Raw genomic sequence first — 20,707 nt, 5'->3', positions numbered from 1 at the left:
GAGCCTGGGGGCGGAGCCTGGGCGGAAGCGGAAGCGAGTGAAGAAAGCACCGAGGCCAGGTCGTTCGCATGCGCCATTCGTAATGTTTACTTCCGCCCGGCCTAGTGAGGCCGTGAAGTATGTGCACGTGTGATGTGGTGCTCCGTATTCTTCGCAGAGGCTACCCTGTTAACTGGTGATTGGGGTGGACATTAGAGGAGGATGAGGGGACTGGCGATGAGGCTGCCCCCGCGGCTGGCGCTGTCAGTGTTGGCCGGCCGCGGCCCGTCTTGCATTCTGGGGTCCGGAGCGGCGACGCGGAAGGACTGGCAAGAGAGGAACCGCCGTAGCTTCTCTGACCTCTACACTCAACCGTTGCCTGATTGTGATTTCGAGGAGTCGCCCTCGTGGTCACACAAGAGTCGATCAGAGCCTACGCGTCACATAGCATGTAAGAAGTCGGCCAGGAACCTGGTACGAGACCTGCTAGAGCACCAAAACCCATCCCATCAACTTATACTAGAGTGCAATCCAGGTGAGTAGAGCAGAGGGGTTTCTCTTAGCTTTTACATCCCCAATATTATAAATTAGCGTTTATTTATCGTGTTTGCGCGCGTGTTTAGGTCAGAAGACAACTTAGCGATAGCCAGTTCTCTCCTTATACTATGATCTCAGTGATTGAAATGAAGTGTTCAGACTTCACGCCAAGCGCCGTTGCCCTCTGAGCGTTCTCATTGGCCCTGAATTGTATTTTTTTTCCTTGAGCATCACTTCTTACAGAGAGTCGATTCCGTTTAGACTTCACAGTAATTTTTATGGCTAAACATTCAAATAGTCCATGAGTAAGAGGTAAGCGTATTCTTGCATACTATCTTATATATTTGTTTTTCTTCTAAGAAATTGTGACATTTGTTGAGGATGGTAAGTATTACTGTACTGCTTACCCGTTAACTGAACTGAATCATCATTTTACATAAGTAAAAAGAATCTTATCTGGGAACGTCGTGTCTTTGAAACTTGTGTAAAGTCATCTTTGAAAGTGACTATGGCCGGGTGCAGCGCACACACCTTTTTTCCCAGCAGAGGCAGGCTGTGAGTTCGAGGCCAGCATAGTCTACAGAGGGAATTCCAGGACAGCCAGAGATACACAGTGAGATCCTGTCTGTCTTGGGGGGGTTGGGAGGGGGGAAGAGGCAGGCAGACAGGGGGCAGAGGCAGAGAGACAGACTGTTGTTCATTTTGCAAATAAAAGTTTTTCTGTTAATACACCAGGTCCAGGAATCCTGACTGGGGCATTACTTAAAGCTGGTGCCAGAGTGGTTGCCTTTGAAAGTGAAAAGATGTTTATTCCACATTTGGAGGTATATTTTTAAGTTTCTAAAGTAATTTGTTGTTCCATCCACTAAGTTTGAGTGAGTTAAAGAAGTAAAATTAAGCACATAATTTCTTCTTATGGACTTAGGGAACATGTCTCATATCTCTAGAAAGACTAGGACCTAGTGAGTGTTCCATAACTAAAAGCTTGGGAGTTCTGAGATCTGTTTTCTAGTTTCTACTGGGGTCCAGAAAATGATAACCTCAAAGTGTGACTCATTGACATGCTGAGTATTTTGGAATAAAGGACAGGTGGAAGCCCACAGGTGTAGCCTCAGAAAGAAAGTGTTTCTGCCCTACTGTTCTTCAAATCGAGCCCTAGAGACCAGAACTCCTGTTGTCAGGATAGACATAGAAACTGGGACCACCTCCCTGCAAAGGAGCCAGTAAGCCTGTGACTATTATTGCAAGCTTTGTGTGAGAACCGTCTGTAAAGATACTCTTTGACCTGCCTGATTCATAGTAGATCATGAGTTCTTTTGTCAGAAGCATTGCCCCTCTGCCCAGGAGAAGGATGGCATACAGAGAGCCTAAGAATCGGAGCAGACAGACCTCGGGTCTGTTCCCACCTTTGGTCGGTTGTAGTAGAGCACACCCCTTTTATCAAAGCTCATCCCCACATAGATGCTCATTCTCCGTCATCTCTCAGCATAAAATTGGGTACTTTCTCTAAATCCACATATGACCACTTGTTACATAAGGCTTCCATTAATGAATTTGTTGTTACACTTTTCCATTGTTAATCTACCTTTTGTTAGATGAGTGTAGTTTATTCCCTTAAGATCCCCTTCCTAGGGGGCTGGAGAGATGGCTCAGCGGTTAAGAGCACCCGACTGCTCTTCCAGAGGTCATGAGTTCAGTTCCCAGCGACCACATGGTGGCTCACAAACATCTGTAAAGAGATCTGATGCCCTCTTCTGGTGTGTCTGAAGACTGCTACAGTGTACTTATATATAATAAATGAATAAAATCTTTAAAAAAAAAAAAAAATCCCCTTCCTATACAGTCTAGCTGAGTGATATGTAATTGGTCCCTAAGCTCATGTCCCCAGCTTCAGTAAGCCGTGCTGTGGCCCTGCCCTGTGTGAACTTAAACATTCAAGAGTGAGTGCTGGGCTGGGATTTAGCTCAGTGGTAGAGCGCCACCTAGGAAGGCAAGGCCCTGGGTTGGGTCCCCAGCTCAAAAAAAAAAGAACAAAAAAAAAAAAAAAAAAAAAAGAGGAGTGCTAAGGTTAGGTCAATGGGAATGGGTGAGCTCTGTTCTCTCTGTGAACTCTGAGTTACTTAGGACTTCAGTTGAAGCAAAAAAGGTTTGAGATGGATAAATACAGTTGCAGAAAGATGTTTTTCCCCCCAAATGATTGTTTCAGTGTTTCTGAGTCTTTAACTGACCACTTGAGAGAAAATTAATTCAGGAAACATGCGATCTCTAGCAGCTTCCTGAAGCACAAAGAAGGAATGGCCTGAATTTAAAGGTGCTGTGAGACAACAAAACTGTTGTGGAAATAGCTACAATATCTAAGGATTGAATTGTTTAAAACTGAAACTTTGGAGCCAGAGTTGAGTTGTCGTTGGCCATTGGTGAGGTCATGCTCAGTGGTAGAACTGCAAGTTGGTCTAGCACAAACAAGGTCCATGGTTAAACCTGGTGGTGAGAGTGAGCCTGGCTGGTGGAGTGCCACACACCTTTAATTCCTCAAGTCTGGTGCAGAGGCAGGAGAGTGAGAGTCACTGGTTCCAAGGCTAACCTGTTCTTTATTTGGAATTTTAGACCAGACAGCACTCCATGGTGAAAATGTAAAACAAACTGTTTTTAATTGACAGCACTGAAGAAAAAGAAGAAAAAAAGCTAGTAGGTCAGATGGGCAGAGATCCTTCTGCTTCTGCCTCCCAGGTACCTGCAACGCTAACATGTGGGAGACAGAAGCAGAATTGGTCACCAGGAGTCGGAGATGAGCCTCATCTACAGAGTGAGTTCCAGGCCAGCCTGTGCTGCATAGTGAGACCCTGCCTTTACATTCCCACACCCTCCACAATAGAGCCAGCTTTACAAAGAGCTAAAGCGTCATCAACAACAACAATTAAAAAAAGAAAGAACATTTGTTGGTGATTTTTTTTTTTCTGGTTTTTTGAAACAAGGTTTCTCTGTGTGCCCTGGCTGTCCTGGAACTTGCTCTGTTAGACCAGGCCAGCCTCATCTACTGGCTTTTGTCTTCTGTGTGCTGGGATTAAAAGTGTGTACCATCATGCCTGGCTTGGTTTTGGTTTTAATGTGGTGCTGATGGTTGAATGCATAGCCTCACACATGCTACACAAGTACTGAACTACTGACCTCCACGAGCCACTGTGGAAGGTTATTTAGTTCTGACTTCTTTTCTTAAGAAAACTGTTGCATTTGATCATTTTTCAAGCAGTAGTTGATTTTTATTTCCTTTGTTAAATTTGAGGTTATTAGGACTATATCTTCATGCAAGATCTTTGAATTATCTTTATTTTATTTGAGGTGCTGGAGAGCCTCCCTGGATGTTTGGCCAATGTTCTACCATTAAGCTTTATACATTCCAGCCCTTAGATTTTTAAGACCAGATCTCACTATATCATAGAGATAAGCTAGTCTTAGAGTTATTATGTAACTCGAGCCCACCTCGAATTTATAATTCTACTGCCTCAGTTTCCTGAGTGATGAGATCAGGCACGCCCCACCAGCTGTTTTTATTGTTATTTATTTTTTCTTATTTTTTGAGATAGATCTTGAATTGTAGCAAGGTGTACATGATGATAAATTTCTAATCTCACCTTTCTGTCTCCTTAGTCCTTAAGGAAGAATGCGGATGGAGAGCTACAAGTGGTTCACTGTGACTTCTTTAAAATAGATCCTAGATATCAGGAGCTAGTACGACCAGATGTGAATTCACACACAATTTTTCAGAACCTGGGAATAAAAGCAGTTCCTTGGTCAGCAGGTAACTGTTGTCATTCACTAAAGCCGATGCTTTACAGTTTCTGTTTAATGCATGTATATATAATACATAGAGATTTAGATCAGCTCACGAGCAACTACTCTCTTATTAAACATGCCTCTTCCTGTATATAAATAATCATTTTAGTTCTAGAAAGGACTAATTATGTATTAAGGGAGAAAGGAAGCTTAGTTATTGAATTTTAATTTTATATATATATATATATATATACTCATTGTACATAGGACTATCTTACATAAGGACATTTTCATATAAATTCATGTTTAAATATGTGTTCATATAAATTCCCTTTCATATCACCTTTTTATTTAAAATTCTTTTTAAGGATTTGTTTATTTTGTGCATATATGTGTTCTGCTTCCATGTTTTTGTCTATACACAATGTTCATGCAGAGTCCATGCAAGCCAGAAGAGGGCGTTGGATGGACTCCCCTGGAACTGGAGATTTACACAGTTGTTCATCACCATGTGGGTGCTAGGGGTTGACCAAGGGGCTAGAAGAACAGCCAGTACTCCTAACCACAAAGCCGTCCCCTGAGCCACTCCTACCCCCCTCACTCTTCCTCTAGCTTCCTTCATCTCTTCAATAGTGTTGCTTCTGCATTCATATCATAATGTAATACTTGATTTTATGTATCTATGTAAATCTAGTAACTACATATGAGAGAAAGCAAGATCTTTGACTTTCTGAGGCTGGCTTAATTTGCTTAATATGATAATCTTTGGTTTCTTTCGTTCTCCTGCAGTGTTTTAACTTTGTTGTTTATGGCTAAAAAAAGAAATGGCATTGTGTATTGTAAAACGATACATAATTAGATCTTGTTTTAAGTTCAGTTTGCTGATCTTACCCTTCGCTGGGGAATTTATTAGATGTTAACAGTAGGCATTATTATTATTGGAATGGAGCTGTTTTGTTGATCCTGTAGTTTGGGTGTTTTCTTGGTCCTCCTCTGCTCAACTACTGTTTGTAGTGTAGTTTACTCTTTCTTGTCTCTCTTCAGTCTGAAGAATCCCTTCAGGTATCTTATGTAGGGCTAGTTTAGCAGTTAAGAATGTCTTTATATGAATGTCGCTTGTGGAACACTTTTCTTTTTCTTGATCGATACATAACTTTATTGGGTGTACTATGCTGGTTCAGAGTTGCCATCTAGGGTTTGAAGTGCGTCCTCCCAGCCCCTCCTGTCTTAGTTTCTGTTGAGACATCTGCAGTGACTGCTGGGCCTGTGTGTACATGCAGCTTGCCGTCTCTCTCGTGCAGCTTTCAGAATGCTGTCTTGGCTCTGTGTGTTGAGTGTTTCACTATCAGAGATGAGAAGCTTCTTCTGGTCTTCTCTGGTCAAGCACCGTTACTTGACTAAGCATGTCTTTCCCTAGACTCAGGAACTTTCTGCTATGATTTTCATTAAAACATTTTTTTTTTTTTTTTTGGTTCTTTTTTTCGGAGCTTGAGACCGAACCCAGGGCCTTGCGCTTCCTAGGCAAGCGCTCTACCACTGAGCTAAATCCCCAACCCCTCATTAAAACATTTTTATTCCTTTAGCATGTATCATTTTTTTATGCTGATGATTTATAGATTTGGTCTTTTTTAATGTACCACAGATCTCAAATGTTCTGTTGATATCATCCAGTTAATTTATCATTTTTGAGTGCTCAATTTCCTATACTTTGTCTTAAGCCCAGACATTGTATTTTCCCTTGAGCCATTCTATTAGTGGAGTTTTCTATAGATTTTCTATTTGACGTCCTGAATTTACTATTTCAAGTGACTCTTTTTAACGTAGTATTTCTGTCCCCTTATTGAATTTCAATTCCTATCCATATTTAACTTCCTTAAGCTGTTTGTGTTCTCTTGGAATTTGTCCAGGGATTTCTTGGTGTACTCTTTGATGTCATTGGCTGTACTTACAATCCCTAGTACACCCCTAAAAGTAGAGCACTGTCTGCAGAAACAGTCACTCCCAAAGGGTAGGCCCACTGTGAACATATAACAACAGCCACATACACAATCCCCTTAAATGCCAATCGTAAAAAAGCACAGGAACACTAATTATCAACACTGCATATTAAGATACTAGTAGTCAATCATGAGTATGCATGAAAAGGAAAATGGTAGAGAAGATTAATGATTAGTATTGAATTGATTGGGAAAGTGAAGAGGGAAAATAGGTAAAGAAATGGAGTGATGGGGTGGCTGGGCCTGGCTCCATGATTGAGAGCGCTTGCTGCTCCTCCTGAGGACTGGTGTTTAGTCCCAGCATCCATGTGCACAGCTCTCAGTTGTCTGTACCAACAGCTCTGAGAGATCCAATGCCTCTGGGCATCCTTGGCCACCTGCACTCAACATGTGTGCCCATGTGCATAAGTGTATGTCTGTACATAACTAAAAGTAATAAAGATAAATCTTAGAAGTAGACACATAATCAGACAACTTCAGAGAGGAGGAGAGCCCCAGCTGGGAGGAGGCCGAGACACAGACCCTGCAAACCAGTCTGCTGGCCATCTGCTTGGACAAGCTATCCAAGTGGGAGTGAAGAGAAGGTGAGCAGATAGAAGGACAACATTGGTCTGCTAAATTAGGGGAGAGAGCAGGATGGGATGTAGAAACTGAGTGCCTTCTTAACCGGTTGCTGGTCGCAGCCTGGATGTCTGTCAGTCTCCAGGGTGTCCTTCCCATGGGAGGTTACAGATGTTCATTCTGTCAGTGGGCATCCCTCACAGGGCTGCTCATGCATAATCGTCACACCTCAGGGTAGGCCTTCAGAAGTCCAGTTTCGTTCGAATGCCTGTCTTGCTCTTGGGCTGACCTTCCAGATATCCAGGGTGTGTCACCTGACACAAGTGTGTGTGTTATTCTAAACACTAGGTTGATACGTTCATTAACCAGATGTCCATCTCACTGGATATTGCCTGAATCTGATTCCAGTTTCTTCTTTGCAATCTAGAGGAATTCCGGTCAGGTGTCAGCATGTAGTTCCATGACATTTTCCATGGGGGAATGAGGGGACAGAATTAAGCTGCTGACTCAGCAGAAAGAGTGTGTGTTTGTTTGCTTAATATTCTTATAAGTAAGTATGTGCATAGACACATGGGTGCCCTCAGAAGCCAGAAGAAGACATTAGCTCTCCTGGAGCTAGAGTTACAGGTCACTGTGAGCCACTCGAGGTGGAACCTGGGAACCAAATTTGAGTCCCCTGGAAAAGCACCAAGTGCTCTTGAGTGCTGAGCCATCTTTCCAACCCCAAGAATCTTTTTAAACCGTGTTTTGTGGCTACTCCCTTTAGTGCCAAGAGGAAAGGGTTTTTCTCAAATCTCCTTCTGTCATTGCTGTAGGCAGCTGTCTTAGTTCTTCAGAATAGTTGTCAGCATTCATCCTGCAAGACATGTAGAGTGCTTTGGTCCTGGGCTTCTCACCGTCTTTGTTCAAGGGCTTTCTGACAGCATATTGGTGGACATCATCTTCTTTAGAGAATGAAAAACTTTTGGATTCAACTAGCTCTTTTAGGTCCCAACCGATGAGGCACAGTGGTATCTGTCTGTCCTGAAATATCCTTCTCTCCTTTTTAAACAATGACCAAGTTGAGAACACTCAGATTGGCATCCATGAACAGACTTGGGCTTCCTTTCTCCAGTCTCCGTGGTCTATAACAAGAACACCCTTACTCAGCGGCAGGCACACTTGCCATGGGTCAAAACTCCTTCTTCTTGGGCAAATCTTGTTTGTCATTCCTATAAAGTATCCAGACCACATAACCCTTCCACTCTTCACCCCAAGCATCAGCAGCTACTTCTGTGGCCATCCGTGCCCTTCTCATAGAGTGCATGACGCTTGTGTTCATCGTCCACATCAGTGAGCCTCTGGCAGCCGGTGGCAGGGAAGGAGAGTTCAGCTTCATCTTGACACAGCTGACCGTCTAGGAGACGTCACAAAAAAGAGGCCCCAGGACAAAACTTTTACGTTCTTTCTTTTTTTCCCTCTTCTTGTATGTACACATATTCTTGAATGTACACATGTACATGTGTATGCATGTGGAGGCAGAGTTTGATGTTGAGTGTTCTCAGTCACTCTGTGCCTGTCACTGAGCCTGGAGCCTGTCTGGGTAGACTGAACAGCATACCCTGGAATCCCGCACAGTGGTGGGTTCTCTGCAGCCCACCTGGAAGCAGGTCCCCCTCACACTTGCACAGTTAACCCCCCGCTGACCCCAGCTCCCTGCTCTGCTCTTTCCAGTTTCTCATTTGGGATGTTCCCACACCTCTCTCCCTGGTGATTCCAGCTTACCACACCTGCATGTCAGCCACCATCTCGGGTCCTTAATTAAAATACAGTTACCATTGTGAACTTACTTTGTATCAGCAAACTGTGATCAGAAGAGAAAGTTTTAAGGACCTTATACAAATTTCTGTTTGTATTCCTAACAGGTGTTCCTATAAAAGTATTTGGAATTCTACCAAATAAACATGAAAGACGATTACTTTGGAAAATCCTGTTTGATCTGTACTCCTGCGAATCTATATACAGATATGGACGAGTAGAACTGAATATGTTCATTAGTGAAAAAGAATTCCGGGTGCGTTGTTAAAGGATAATCGGTATCGCTGCTTTGAAAGAGTGCTGTGGTAATCTCAGGAGCTTCAGCTGCATTTTAACTTGGGGGCCCTGACTTTGGAGAGTTCCAAGATTATGAAGTTCTGTAGCACAATCTTTAGAGTCAAGTTAGGACTTTACATTTTTTTTTTATTAAACATGTAAGGTGGACTGTTTTAATTATTTGACTATTTACCTTCAGCGGCATTGAATATATTTATATTATGCACCCAGTACTTGCTGTTTAGCTCAGACTTTCAGACATCCCACTGAGCGCTTGACTCCCCACCCTCCCATTTCCTCAGGCTCCAGTGACCATTGCCCTGTGAACCTGACGTGGAGTCATACCTCGTTTGTCCTTTTGTGACTGACTCACTTCACTTACCTTGATATCATCAAGTTCACCTGTGGTGCATCATGTTCAAATTTCATTCTCTTTTTACTGAATAGTATTCTGTATGTATTCACCAAGATTTATCTGTTCATTCATGATGAGAGAACACTTAGCTGCTTCTACCTCTAGAATATTATGAATAAAGCAGCCACATACCAGACTTCATACGCGTTTTTACAACTTCTTGTTTTCCGGTTGTGGCAGGGTTAGTGTGCGGGTGTAAGGTAGTGGTTGAGGTTGGCCTCTGTTGCCTTGCTCAGAGCTGTCTACCTTCTTTTTGATTCTTTTCTTTGTTTACTCTGTTTTATTTACTCACTGATTTGCCTGTTTGAGACAGGGTTCTCACCAGGACTTGTAGTTTGCCAGTTTGGCTAGCCTAGTTGCCTAGCAAACCGCAGGAACCCTCTGTCTCCATCTCCCCAGCCATGAGTTCTGGGCATGTGCTGTTGTGCCTGGTTTTCCCATGGGGTCGTACTTAGGCCTCATGCTTGCATGGTAAGCACTTTGCCACCTGAGCCATCTCCCCAGCCCCTGCTTTCAGTGTTTTGGGCTCATATATAAAGAACTAGGATGGCTAGATCATGTGGTAATTCTCTATTTAATTTTTAAGATATAAGGAAGTGCCATACAATTTTTCTTGCTAGATATACTATTTTATTTCCCATCAGCAGTGTGCAAGCATTCAAAGATTTTCCTCTATCATACTTGTATTTTTCATGTAATTTTGTGTTTCTTATTAGTGTGTGAGTGTTGGTACACACATGCCACAGACTGTGTGGGGGTCAAAGATGGGTTCCAGGGATGAACTCAGGTCGGCAAGCTTGCCCAGCTGCACCGTCCCACTGGCCCTTCTGTGGCTTTGATAGCATCTCATAGTGGGATGAAGCATCGTGCCACTGAGTTAGTAGTGTCACCTAATTGGTGTTCAGCATCTTTTGTTTGCCTACCATTGGTACATCTTCCCTGAAGCAGTTTCAGTTAAGTGTGTGTGTGTGTGCATGTGCTTAGTGTTTGGTTTTTGTTTTTTCCACAGGGGTTTCTCACTGTACCCTTGAACTCTCTCTGTAGACTAGGCTGACCTTGACTCAAAGGTCTGCCTGCCTGTGCTTGTGTTGCGGTTAAGGTGTGCATCACCACTGTCCGGCTTCTGTTAAAATCTTTTGTCCTTTTCATTTTCTCATTGCCCTAATTGACTTTTATCTTTGGTGGGAAGATACATCAACACTTCTTTCTGTAAAATAGGATACAGGTCCCAATGAGAACCACATAGGAGGTTAACTTTATAGACAGTGGAGGACTGGAGAAAGCTAAACCAGAACTCAGACGGCTGCGTGGTCACTTCACAGTTACGTTCCTGAAGCAGAGACAGGGACAGTGAACAGAAGGCTAACAGGATGGTCACCTACAGGACGGTCACTTCACAGTTATGTTCCTGAAGCAGAGACAGGGACAGTGAACAGCAGGCTAACAGGCTGGTCACCTGCAGGACAGTTGCTGTGTGTAAGGATTAATGTAGATGGACTTTCATTTTCTTTCTTTTTTTTTTTTTTTTTTTTTTTTTTTTTTTGGTTCTTTTTTTTGGAGCTGGGGACCGAACCCAGGGCCTTTGCGCTTCCTAGGCAAGCGCTCTGCCGCTGAGCTAAATCCCTAACCCCGGACTTTCATTTTTCTTAGCAACTTGTCCTTTCTTGTGTGGGAACTTCGGCTGTTTCTGACTTCTGGAAAAGACAGATAAACAATATGGGCTGACCTTGGCGGCATGGAACATAAGTCTGAGTGGTTTGGGTTTGATTTTTAGTCTGCTGTGTTGGGAGCCTGGTGCAGGAAGAGCAAGCAGCTTCTTTACTTTCCTTCTGTGTAGTGAGAAGCCTCCTAAATCCCCGTGCATTGCTGTTGGGATCACAGTCCTGACTGCACACAGATCACAGTGCTTCCTATGATGTTGCTCCAGTGTTATTGATGGTGTTCATCGTGCATGAAAGAATTGTACATAGGAGAAATGGAGCAATGAGGAAATGTGTCCTCACCCAGAGAGTAAATATTGGCTAGCCACGTAGAATGAGAGAATGGACAATTCTGATCCTGAGGCCATTCATACATACAATATATGAGCAAAGAAAGGAGAGCAAGGTAAGAATGCTCATCAGGCTGTAGTGGGCCACAGTGGCCAAACCTGTGTGGACACTTGGACACTTAGGGGATAGGGAAAGATTTCAAAAGAGGAAGGATCAGAAATCAAGGTTACCCTCCAATCACAGTTGCAGACCAGCCTGGGCTACCTGAGACCCAAAATTTTGTTTTGCTTACAACCTCTTTGTCTTGCTTACAACCTCTTTTTGTGCCTTTTTTTTACCATGGACTTTATTAAGGGATTCTTTCTCACTGATAGCCTCCATTCACTGATGGTATCATCCTCAGTGTCTAGCAAGAGTCAGCTTTGCTAGAGAGGCAGAGACAGGCAGATCCCTAAAAAGAGCCTTAACAATTATTAATAAACATTGTGTATGTGTGCATGTTCATACACATGGGTGTTAGCATGTGGGACATGGGTCTTAGCATGTGGGACTCAGAAGAGAAAAAAAAAAAAAACCTTGCATGAGTCATTTTCTCCTTCTACCAAGGGGATTATAGGTTCTCAGGTTTTATCCAGTGAGCCCTCCTACAAAATTCTTGATGCACCATTTAATAGCTCACCTAATACATAATCCAACATACCCGTCTTTCTCCATAATACATGTTGTTATGTTGTGTTGTTGGATCCATAATGCAGAATTGTTTTTGTCTTAATTGTGTCTGTAGCTCAATTATTAGTTTTTCTGGTTTGTGTTTGTTCTTATTTTCGAACAGAGTCTTACTCTGTAACCTGGGCTGGTGTCAGATTCATTATGTAGCCCAGTCTAGCCTTGAACTCAGTGATATCTTCTGCCTTAGTCTCCCTAGTGCTGAGGTTATAGGTGTTTGCTATGATTCTTAGTCTTTATACATTATTTTATTCTAGCTTTTCTTACGTATTTCATGTGTAGGATTGATTGCCTGAATGTCTGTTCGTATCCATACATTCATGCATGAGGCCAGGTAAAGGCACCAGATTCTCTGAGTCTGGAATGACAGACAGCTGTGACCTGTCATGTGGGTCCTCTGGAAGAGCATCCATTGCTCTTAACTACAGAACCATCTTTCTGGCCTGTGGGGTGTGTGTTTGTTTGTTTTTTTGTTTTTATTTAGAAGTATGTATTTATGCCATGTGTGTACAAGTTACTTGGCAGAGCTAGAAGGCATTGGATTCCCTGGAACTTAACAATTCTTGATGCACGATTTAACAGCTCACTGTTACATGGTGTGAATGGCCTTTGTCTGTGATGGGAAACAAACCCCAGTCCTCTGGAAGAGCAGCAAGTGCTCTTAACCCATATCCAGCCCATGCAGTCAGCTGTATATGTTGCCATTTGTTTTGAAAAGGGAAAACTACTGAAAGTACTTATGTTAATATGTTGTTCTTAGTGCGCTTTATGTTTGTTGTTGAGACAGGGACTCTTTATGTAGTCCTGACTATCCTGGAACTCACAGAGATCCTCCTGCCTCTGCCTCCCGAGAAGTAGATTTAAAGGCTATGCCTGGCCAAGTCTCATCTTTTAATTGACACTTTTAGATGCTATTAAGATGTTTCAGTTAAAACCCAACATTTGATATTTATTAAGACTTTATGTAACATAATTTTGTTTGATTCTTTTTACTAGAAACTAATAGCAACTCCTAAAAGGCCAGATTTATATCAAGTATTGGGTGTGCTTTGGCAAGTGGCTTGTGAAATTAAGTTTCTGCACATGGTGAGTGAAGTTTTAATGCCAGAAGAACTATGTTGCTCAGGTTGGTAAGTGCGGACCCTGCACTAAAGGTTTAAAATGTTAATTTCATTGTCTTCTGACTTGTTTTGTTTTATTTTGCAGTAGAGTGTGACTATGCAGCCTTACCTGGCGTGGGGCTCCTTATTCCTTACGTAGGTCGGAATGGCCTTGAGTTCCGAGACCCTCTGTCTCTGCCTCTTTTACCAGCTCTTGAGTGACATTAGTATCGACATTTGTTTGGCAATTTCTTTCTCTTATAAAAGTAATATGACTGGCTCGTGATAAAACTAGGAAACTTGATTTGTTTGAGATATGCTTTACAGAAAGGAAGGAAATTTTCTGAGTCACTATCAGTTCTGTATCCCGGAAATCATTACTAGTGACACTGGTGATATTAAATCATTACTAGTGACACTGGTGATGTTTCTGCTTTCCTTTTTTTTTTTTTTTTTTTTTTTAAATATAGTGAATATTTTATTGCTTTGGGAGTTTTTGTTTGTTGGTTTGGGGGTTTTGTTTGTTTTCAAGACAGGGTTTCTCTGTGTATCCTGGTTGTCCTGGAACTCCCTCTGTAGATCAGGCTGGCCTCAAATTCACAGTTAACCTTCCTCTGCCTCCCATGTGCTGGGATCAAAGGCACCACCACCACCCAGTAATGCTTTGTTTTTTGAGAAAGGTTTCATTGTGTAACCTCAGACTTTTCATTCTCTTGTCTCAGCTTCCTTGAGTGCTAGGAATATAAATGTATATCACCGTATTTAGCTTAATACACTGCCTTTACCTATTTGAATATCCAAATTCAATAGTTAGTCGTTGTAACACTTACTGAGCATCACCAGGTATGATTTGAAGTGATTTACCCTTTTATTTGTGTAAGGTTTTGGGTTTGAGACAAGTGCTTAAATACGAAGCTACAAACCTTAACCCCTGGGTATGGGGCTTTTTGTTTTTGTTTTTGTTTTGTAGGGTGGGATGGACTGGGTATTCTGTAGCCTTTACCTCCCAAGTACCAAGATTATAATTATATACCACCACACCCAGATTTGCATAGGAAGATTTTGTTTTTAAGGCAATAGTAACTTGAGACATTTTGACAAAAAAGAATTAACTGAAAGAATTGAGGAGACTTGGTCTTCAGTTGTGTTCTATGAACTAAACAATGTCTTGGGCTTGAGGAGATAACTCAATTGCAAAAGTACTTGTAGTACAAACATGAGGACCTGAGTTCAATTCCTAGCACCATGTAAACAGTCCAGTGTAGTGGGCCATGCCTCTAATCCCAGGGCTGGGAGGCAGAGGCCAGAGGATCTTTGGTCTTACAGAACCCACGAGCCCAGGTTCATGAGAGACCCTGACTTGAAAAATGATGTGGAGAGGACGAAAACAGCTGAGAACAGCCGAGAACAGCCTCCAACCTACGCACACATGCACACACACACACACACACACACACACACACACACACACACACACACACACCACACATAGACCTAAGGAAAGAAAGAAATAGCTTGTCTGTTTTTCTTCCTCCAGGAGCCTTCGTCGTCATTTAGTGTGCATGCCGAAAATGGGCACTTGGAAAAGTCAAAGCACTCGGTAAGAGCAAATGGTGCTGGTCCCTTTTCTCATGTAATCCAGTGTTTATTTTCCCTAAAACTGTCTTGAGAGACTGGGGAGGTCTCCAAAACAGTGATTATCTTTATTCTGAATTAACAATTTTCAGTAATAAGATTGTGCATACATATGTGCGTGCATACCCAATGTATAAATGTATGGTAAGGAAAAAGCTAGTCGGTAGTACTTCTGTCTCCTTAGGTCTGGTGGTGGTGTCCCTTGAATAAAGCAGGAGCTCCGCTCGTACTGGGGCTGTGTTTGAGCTCTGATTTTCACTAGAGTCAGTAAACTTTAGCTGTCCCGGTTAGGTAAGGCCCAAAAACATGCGGCACATGCAACAACTATCGTGAAGAACTAAGTAGTCAGCCTTCTAGTCTGGTAATAGTTTATGACTGACAAAAACTTCCTTTTCTTTCTTTCTTTCTTTCTTCCTTTCTTCCTTTCTTTCTTTCTTTCTTTCTTTCTTTTTTTCTTTCTAGGAATCATTAAATTTACTGAAACAAAACCTATATCTTGTTCGAATGACTCCTCGTAGGACATTATTTACAGAAAACCTAAGTCCTTTGAACTATGATATGTTTTTCCACTTGGTAAAGCACTGCTTTGGGAAACGCAATGCCCCAATAATACACCATTTACGGTAAGTGGAAATTCAATAAAAATGAGTATAAAAGTAGTGATTTACTGAGCTTGTCTCCTGTGTTAGAAGGTGGTTTTTTTCACATCTTGATTTAGAGTAAGGTGTGCCCATGTTTCATTTACCTGTTAAAAATACTTCCTCCTGGCTGGAGAGATGGTTGAGAAGCAGTTCACAAGCGCCTGTAACTCTAGTTCCAGGAACTCTACCACCCCTCGCTTGCCTCTGTGGGCACCACACATGGCACACACACACCGACCCATAAGGTAAAAGTCAAAAAACAATGAATAAAAATACCTTTCTCCCTGCTGTGCATCATGTTTTCCACACACTCCCAGTTTCATTTATTTTCATCTTTAAGCAGCAAAACCTAAGGTACTCAAAGGTGGTTTTAGCTTTACTTGATATTTTCTTTTTTTTATGTGTGTGCACATGTGTGCTGTGCCCATAGAGGCCAGAGCAGCATGCTGTCTCCCTTGGAGCTGGAGTTACAGATGTTTAAGAGCTGCTTGATAGAGGAGCTGAGAACTGAGCTCAGGCCCCCAAGAAAAGCAGCAAGTACTCTTAGCTGCAGAGCCATCTCTCCTGCCTATGCAATGGAGTCTCCATTTACCTTGTAACTAGCAGTCCCTAAAGTATTGTCAGAAGATGGAAAAGTGTTAGTTATTTTAATTAATCATCATATACCATATAACCTTAATAGGACTGTTTACTCTTTACTAGAAACATGTGAGATTGGGTTTCATGGAGCCAAAGCTAGCCTTAACTTTCTGTACAGCCAGAGATGACTTTGAACTTGTGAACCTCCTACCTTTACTTCCCAAGTACTGGGATTATGGGTGTGCAGATGTGCACCAGTACACTCAATATTTACAAATAAAGGGTAAGCCTACAATCTCAACACCTAGGAGCCTGGTCACCTGAGTTCCAAATAAGCGAGGACATAGACTGAATCTATCTTTAAGAAACCTTGCCCATGTTGGTGGCGCACTTCTTTAATCCCAGCTTTTGGGAGGCAGAGACAGGCAGATGTCTGAGTTTGAGGCCAACCTGGTCTATAGAGAGGGTTCTGGGCCTACATAGAAACCCTGTCTCAAAAAACCCAAACCAAAACAAAACAAAGAAACCACTCAAAACCCAGAAACTTCATATATACACAAAAGTTTAAAATGTCAATAAATCACCGAAAGAACCTAATTTTCATCTCACTGTCTTGGGGTGGTGGCCATTTAAATGCAGATGTCAAAAAGAAAGAGAAAACCACCAGGTGCACGTGGTGGCACACACCTTTAATCACAGTACTGGGGATGCAGAGGCAAGGGGATCTCTGTAAATTTGAGACTAGCCTGGTCTACATTGTAAGTTCCAGGCCAGCCAAAGCTATGTGATGAGACCATATCTCAAAATGAAAACAAAAATAAAAATGATAATATGTAAACTAGAATTTTGTGAGAATTGATTATACCATGTTAAAACTTCACTTGAAAACTTCACTTGGTGTTTTTCGTTGCAGTTGAGCTCTGAATTTCTAAGAATAACTGGGTCAGTTCCTGAGTACTGAGATTATGTCCTTAATACAGTCTATGTGCATATTAGTTATCCAAACTGAGTGTGGCATTCATCCCTATAACCCCAGGACTGGGGAGGTAAAAGTAGGAGGACCAGTTCACAGTCATCTCTGTACGGAGCTGAAAACGCAGATATTACATATAGACTGTCAACTACATTTACTTATGTGTTAGCCATTTTGATTGACATGGGAGGCAGCTCTCTCAGCTGTAGTGACCGTTGTGAGAGGGAGTTAAGTGCGTTTGTTTGGTTTTCCTCTGCAGTTCCCTGAGTACGGTTGACCCCATTAATATACTAAGGCAGATAAGGAAAAGACCTGGAGACACGGCTGCTAAAATGTATCCTCACGACTTCAAAAGACTTTTTGAAACTATAGAACGTTCAGAAGACTCTGTCTTTAAATGGATCTATGACTACTGCTCGGAGGACAGTGAGCTCTAGGGAAAACGTCTACAAGCCATGAATGAGCTGTTTGTCTATTAATTTTGAAATTATGTGATGAATGAAAACTGAATTTCAAGATGTTCATGTCCTTTTAGCAGAAGAGAAACTATCCTTGTTTGGCACAGATGAAGCAAATAATTTCCTCTTACGTTGATACCTTTGATACACAGGAAAAACCATGGCTGCAGGTTTATTCAAAGTTAAATAAAACAAAAACTTGTCAGTTCAGTCAGATCAAATTTGCTTTGTTTTAAATTACTTCCGCTGTAGATCAGTGGTAGAACACATGCCCAGGTGTCCAAGGTTCTGGTTTTGCTTTCCAGTACAGGAAATTTTAAGAAATTTCTCTTCACTGCAAAGGCCCATAGGTGTGGAACATTTCCTATGGGAATTTATTTACTTTAGAAATGGAAACCTTGAGCCAAGAGAACATGGAGGCTGATGTTAAGCTTCCTCTCTGCACATCTACAGGTTGTTATGAATATTCTTAAGGGATGGATGTGTACAGGGCTTTATATGTCTAGGTGAGCAATTATATCTTATCAATTGGGAAAAAAAAAAGAAATGGAAACCTTTGGGCCAAACATCTTTCAATATGCACTTTTCACCACTGCCAATGGCTTGACTCTCCCTCCAGTTTCAATACTGTTACGCTTAGAATGTGCATTGATTTGGGCACACATGGTGGTGCAAGTCCCAGGACTTGTGAGGTAGAGGGCCCACCAGTTCAATGCCAGTTTCAACTGTGGAATTGAGTTTGAGGCCAGTTTGGGCTAAGAAAAGACCTGGTCAAAACAAGACAAAACAGTAAAAACTTATTTCAGAAAGTGATTAGATTATCTTTTATGTTGAAGTGGATTATCAGGTACTATGCAATCCAATTGTTTAAATTCTAGTATGTTTTAAAATTTTTTGAGAAATAAAGAATTTGCACATTTGCCCCTCTCTCTCTCTCTCTCTCTCTCTCTCTCTCTCTCTCTCTCTCTCTCTCTGCACGCGCGTTTGTGTTTGGTCTCCATATGCAAGAGTGAAATTTTAAATTGACCCCAAACATACTTACCTTACTTGAGTCATGTGTTGTGCTTTCGGGGAGTAATTCTGTCTGTGTAACTGAAATGTCTTGAGCAAAGTGCAGGATGTGCACCTCAGTTGCAGTGGCGGCTGAGGTGGGAGGGGTGAGCAGTCCAGAGTTGGAGACCAGCCTGGACGAGCCTCATCTCAACCACAAAGCCTCTTGCAAGCTAGGGAGGTGGCTCTGCAGGGCTTGCCGTGCAGTCCTGAGGACATGAGCTGAGTTCCCAGCACACATGTGAAGCACGCTGTGGCAGCAGAGCAGGAGGACGGCACATGGAGAGGAGCTCACGAGTCAATCTATCAAGTTACGAGCTCTGAGCTCAGTTGAAAAGGCTCTAAAGATCTTGCATCAAAAAATAAGCAGTAAAGATTTGTCCACCCACACAAGTTTATGCACCTATACCACACACAAGGATTTCTGGGATGGGATAGATCTCAGTGGTAGTGGTAGAGTACTATCATGTGTGAGGCCCTGGGATCCATTCACTGTACTCAGAAAGAAGGGGGTGGGTGGAATGCCTTTTTTTTTTAGGTTGTGAAAAAAAATTCATCCAAGTCTAGGCTGGAGTTGTGCCTCAGGTAGAGCACTTTACCTGGTTTGGTCTTCAGCACAATAAAAAGAATAAAAGTTCAGGCTGCACTGTGGTGGTGCACACCTTTAATCCCAGTGCTTGGAGGGCAGAAGCAGGCTGATCTCTTCTTGTGAGTTTGAGACCAGGCTGTTCTACAGAGAAAAGTTCCAGGATAGCCAAGGCTGCATGTGCACAGAGAAACCGAGTCTCGAGAAAACAGTTTTGAAACAATTGCCTCAGATGTGTAAGGCCATGAGGAAGAACCAAAACTGGAACTAGATTGTCTGTGACCTAAAAGTATGGAACTTGAAGGTACTTTCTTAGAGGCAGGCACTGAGGAGCTCAGGTCTGTGGTACCTTTCATGTCCTCATTCTTCCCACATATCAAGCTTCAATTTCTGCATTTACTTTTGGCTCTGGGCCAATGGTTTGGCTATGGTTAGTTTTAATTGTCAACGTGACACAGCATAGAATCACCTGGGGAAAGAGTCTCCATGGAGGATTGTATCTGGTTGGCCCGTGGATGGGGATGCCTGTTGGGTATTGTCTTAATTTATATGGGCAGACCCAAGACACTGTGGACAGCACCATTCCCTAGGCAAGAGGAGTGGAGCAACCCAACGGAAGAGGAGTGAGCATGTGCGAATTCATTTCTCAGTTCTTGACTGTGGGTGTGATTGATGTAAGGAGATAATGAAGTTCCTTCCTTGACTTCTCCACAATGGTGGATTACCGAAATAAACCCTTCTCCTCTAAGTTGTTTGCGTTGGTGTATTTCATCACAGCAGCAGAAACGCAGTTACAGCAGTGTTGCTATCGGTCTGACCTAGAGCCATGACATACCCAACAACTTAACGAAATTAGAAGACATTAAAAATGACTGAGGGGGTTGGGGGTATAGCTCAGTGGTAGAGCGCTTGCCTAGGAAGCGCAAGGCCCTGGGTTCGGTCCCCAGCTCCGAAAAAAAGAACCAAAAAAAAAAAAATGACTGAGGAATCAAACATCCCCCTAGTTCCCAAAACCTACCTCAGGACCCCAAAGCTTTTATTTTCCTCTCTAGCCTCAGCAGTTTTGTGTAGGAAAACCTGCAGCCTCAGCACCGTAATATGAAGTACGTTCTGTTTCCAATGACTCCCCTTTACCATGCCTTGCAACTTTGAGGGACACTGAGACTAGAACTAGGACACTTTGGGGGTGTTAGAATTGAAGATGCTGCCTTCAATAATGTGTTTCTCTCCTGTTCTATGCAGTTCTGCTACCTTTAGTTAGAAGGAAAAAAAATGAGTTTTATTTAGTCAGAGTCAAGTGATGCTGATTTCACAGAATAACAATTATCTGGATGTTTCTTAGCCATCACACTGTATTTCAAAATAATTAAAATATAGAAGTAGTAAGAAAAAATAAGGTTGTTGTATTAAGGTTATCTAGAGTAACAGAACTTATGAAATGACTCTCTGTATATATAGAGAGGGAATTTATTAGAAAGACTGACAAACCAGTCCAGCTAATCCAACAATAGGTGGTCGTGAACACAAAGTCCAAGAATCCAGTAGTTTCTCTGTCCATGAGGCTAGATGTCTGCAAGTCTTCAGTATATTCTAGAATCCTGAAGTAGTAGGTTCTAGTGCAGTGGTTTTCAA

General features: G+C 42.3%; 1 protein-coding gene across 1 annotated transcript; it reads left to right on the top strand.

Annotated features, from left to right (window-relative positions):
* The first annotated feature begins 44 nt into the window (after positions 1 to 44).
* Positions 45 to 17,651, top strand: Tfb2m (transcription factor B2, mitochondrial). The gene is made up of 8 exons (XM_032915797.1): positions 45 to 514; positions 1,252 to 1,340; positions 4,165 to 4,315; positions 8,753 to 8,901; positions 13,050 to 13,139; positions 14,691 to 14,753; positions 15,251 to 15,411; positions 17,241 to 17,651. The coding sequence occupies exons 1-8, from the start codon at positions 202 to 204 to the stop codon at positions 17,416 to 17,418; spliced, it is 1,194 nt and encodes a 397-aa protein (XP_032771688.1). The 5' UTR covers positions 45 to 201; the 3' UTR covers positions 17,419 to 17,651.
* Positions 17,652 to 20,707: the final 3,056 nt, after the last annotated feature.

The sequence above is a fragment of the Rattus rattus genome, chromosome 10 (genome assembly GCF_011064425.1).
Source record: "Rattus rattus isolate New Zealand chromosome 10, Rrattus_CSIRO_v1, whole genome shotgun sequence".
Lineage (NCBI taxonomy): Eukaryota > Metazoa > Chordata > Mammalia > Rodentia > Muridae > Rattus > Rattus rattus.
This window is presented reverse-complemented; position numbering and strand designations above follow the sequence as displayed.

What these genes read in the sequence shown, in the direction of transcription:
- Tfb2m (XM_032915797.1), top strand. Translation starts at nt 202, where the DNA reads ATGAGGGGACTGGCGATGAGGCTGCCCCCGCGGCTGGCGCTGTCAGTG. An exon ending in TATACTAGAGTGCAATCCAG is followed by an intron (nt 515 to 1,251) that starts GTGAGTAGAGCA and finishes TTAATACACCAG; the next exon opens with GTCCAGGAATCCTGACTGGG. An exon ending in TGGAAAAGTCAAAGCACTCG is followed by an intron (nt 14,754 to 15,250) that starts GTAAGAGCAAAT and finishes TTTTCTTTCTAG; the next exon opens with GAATCATTAAATTTACTGAA.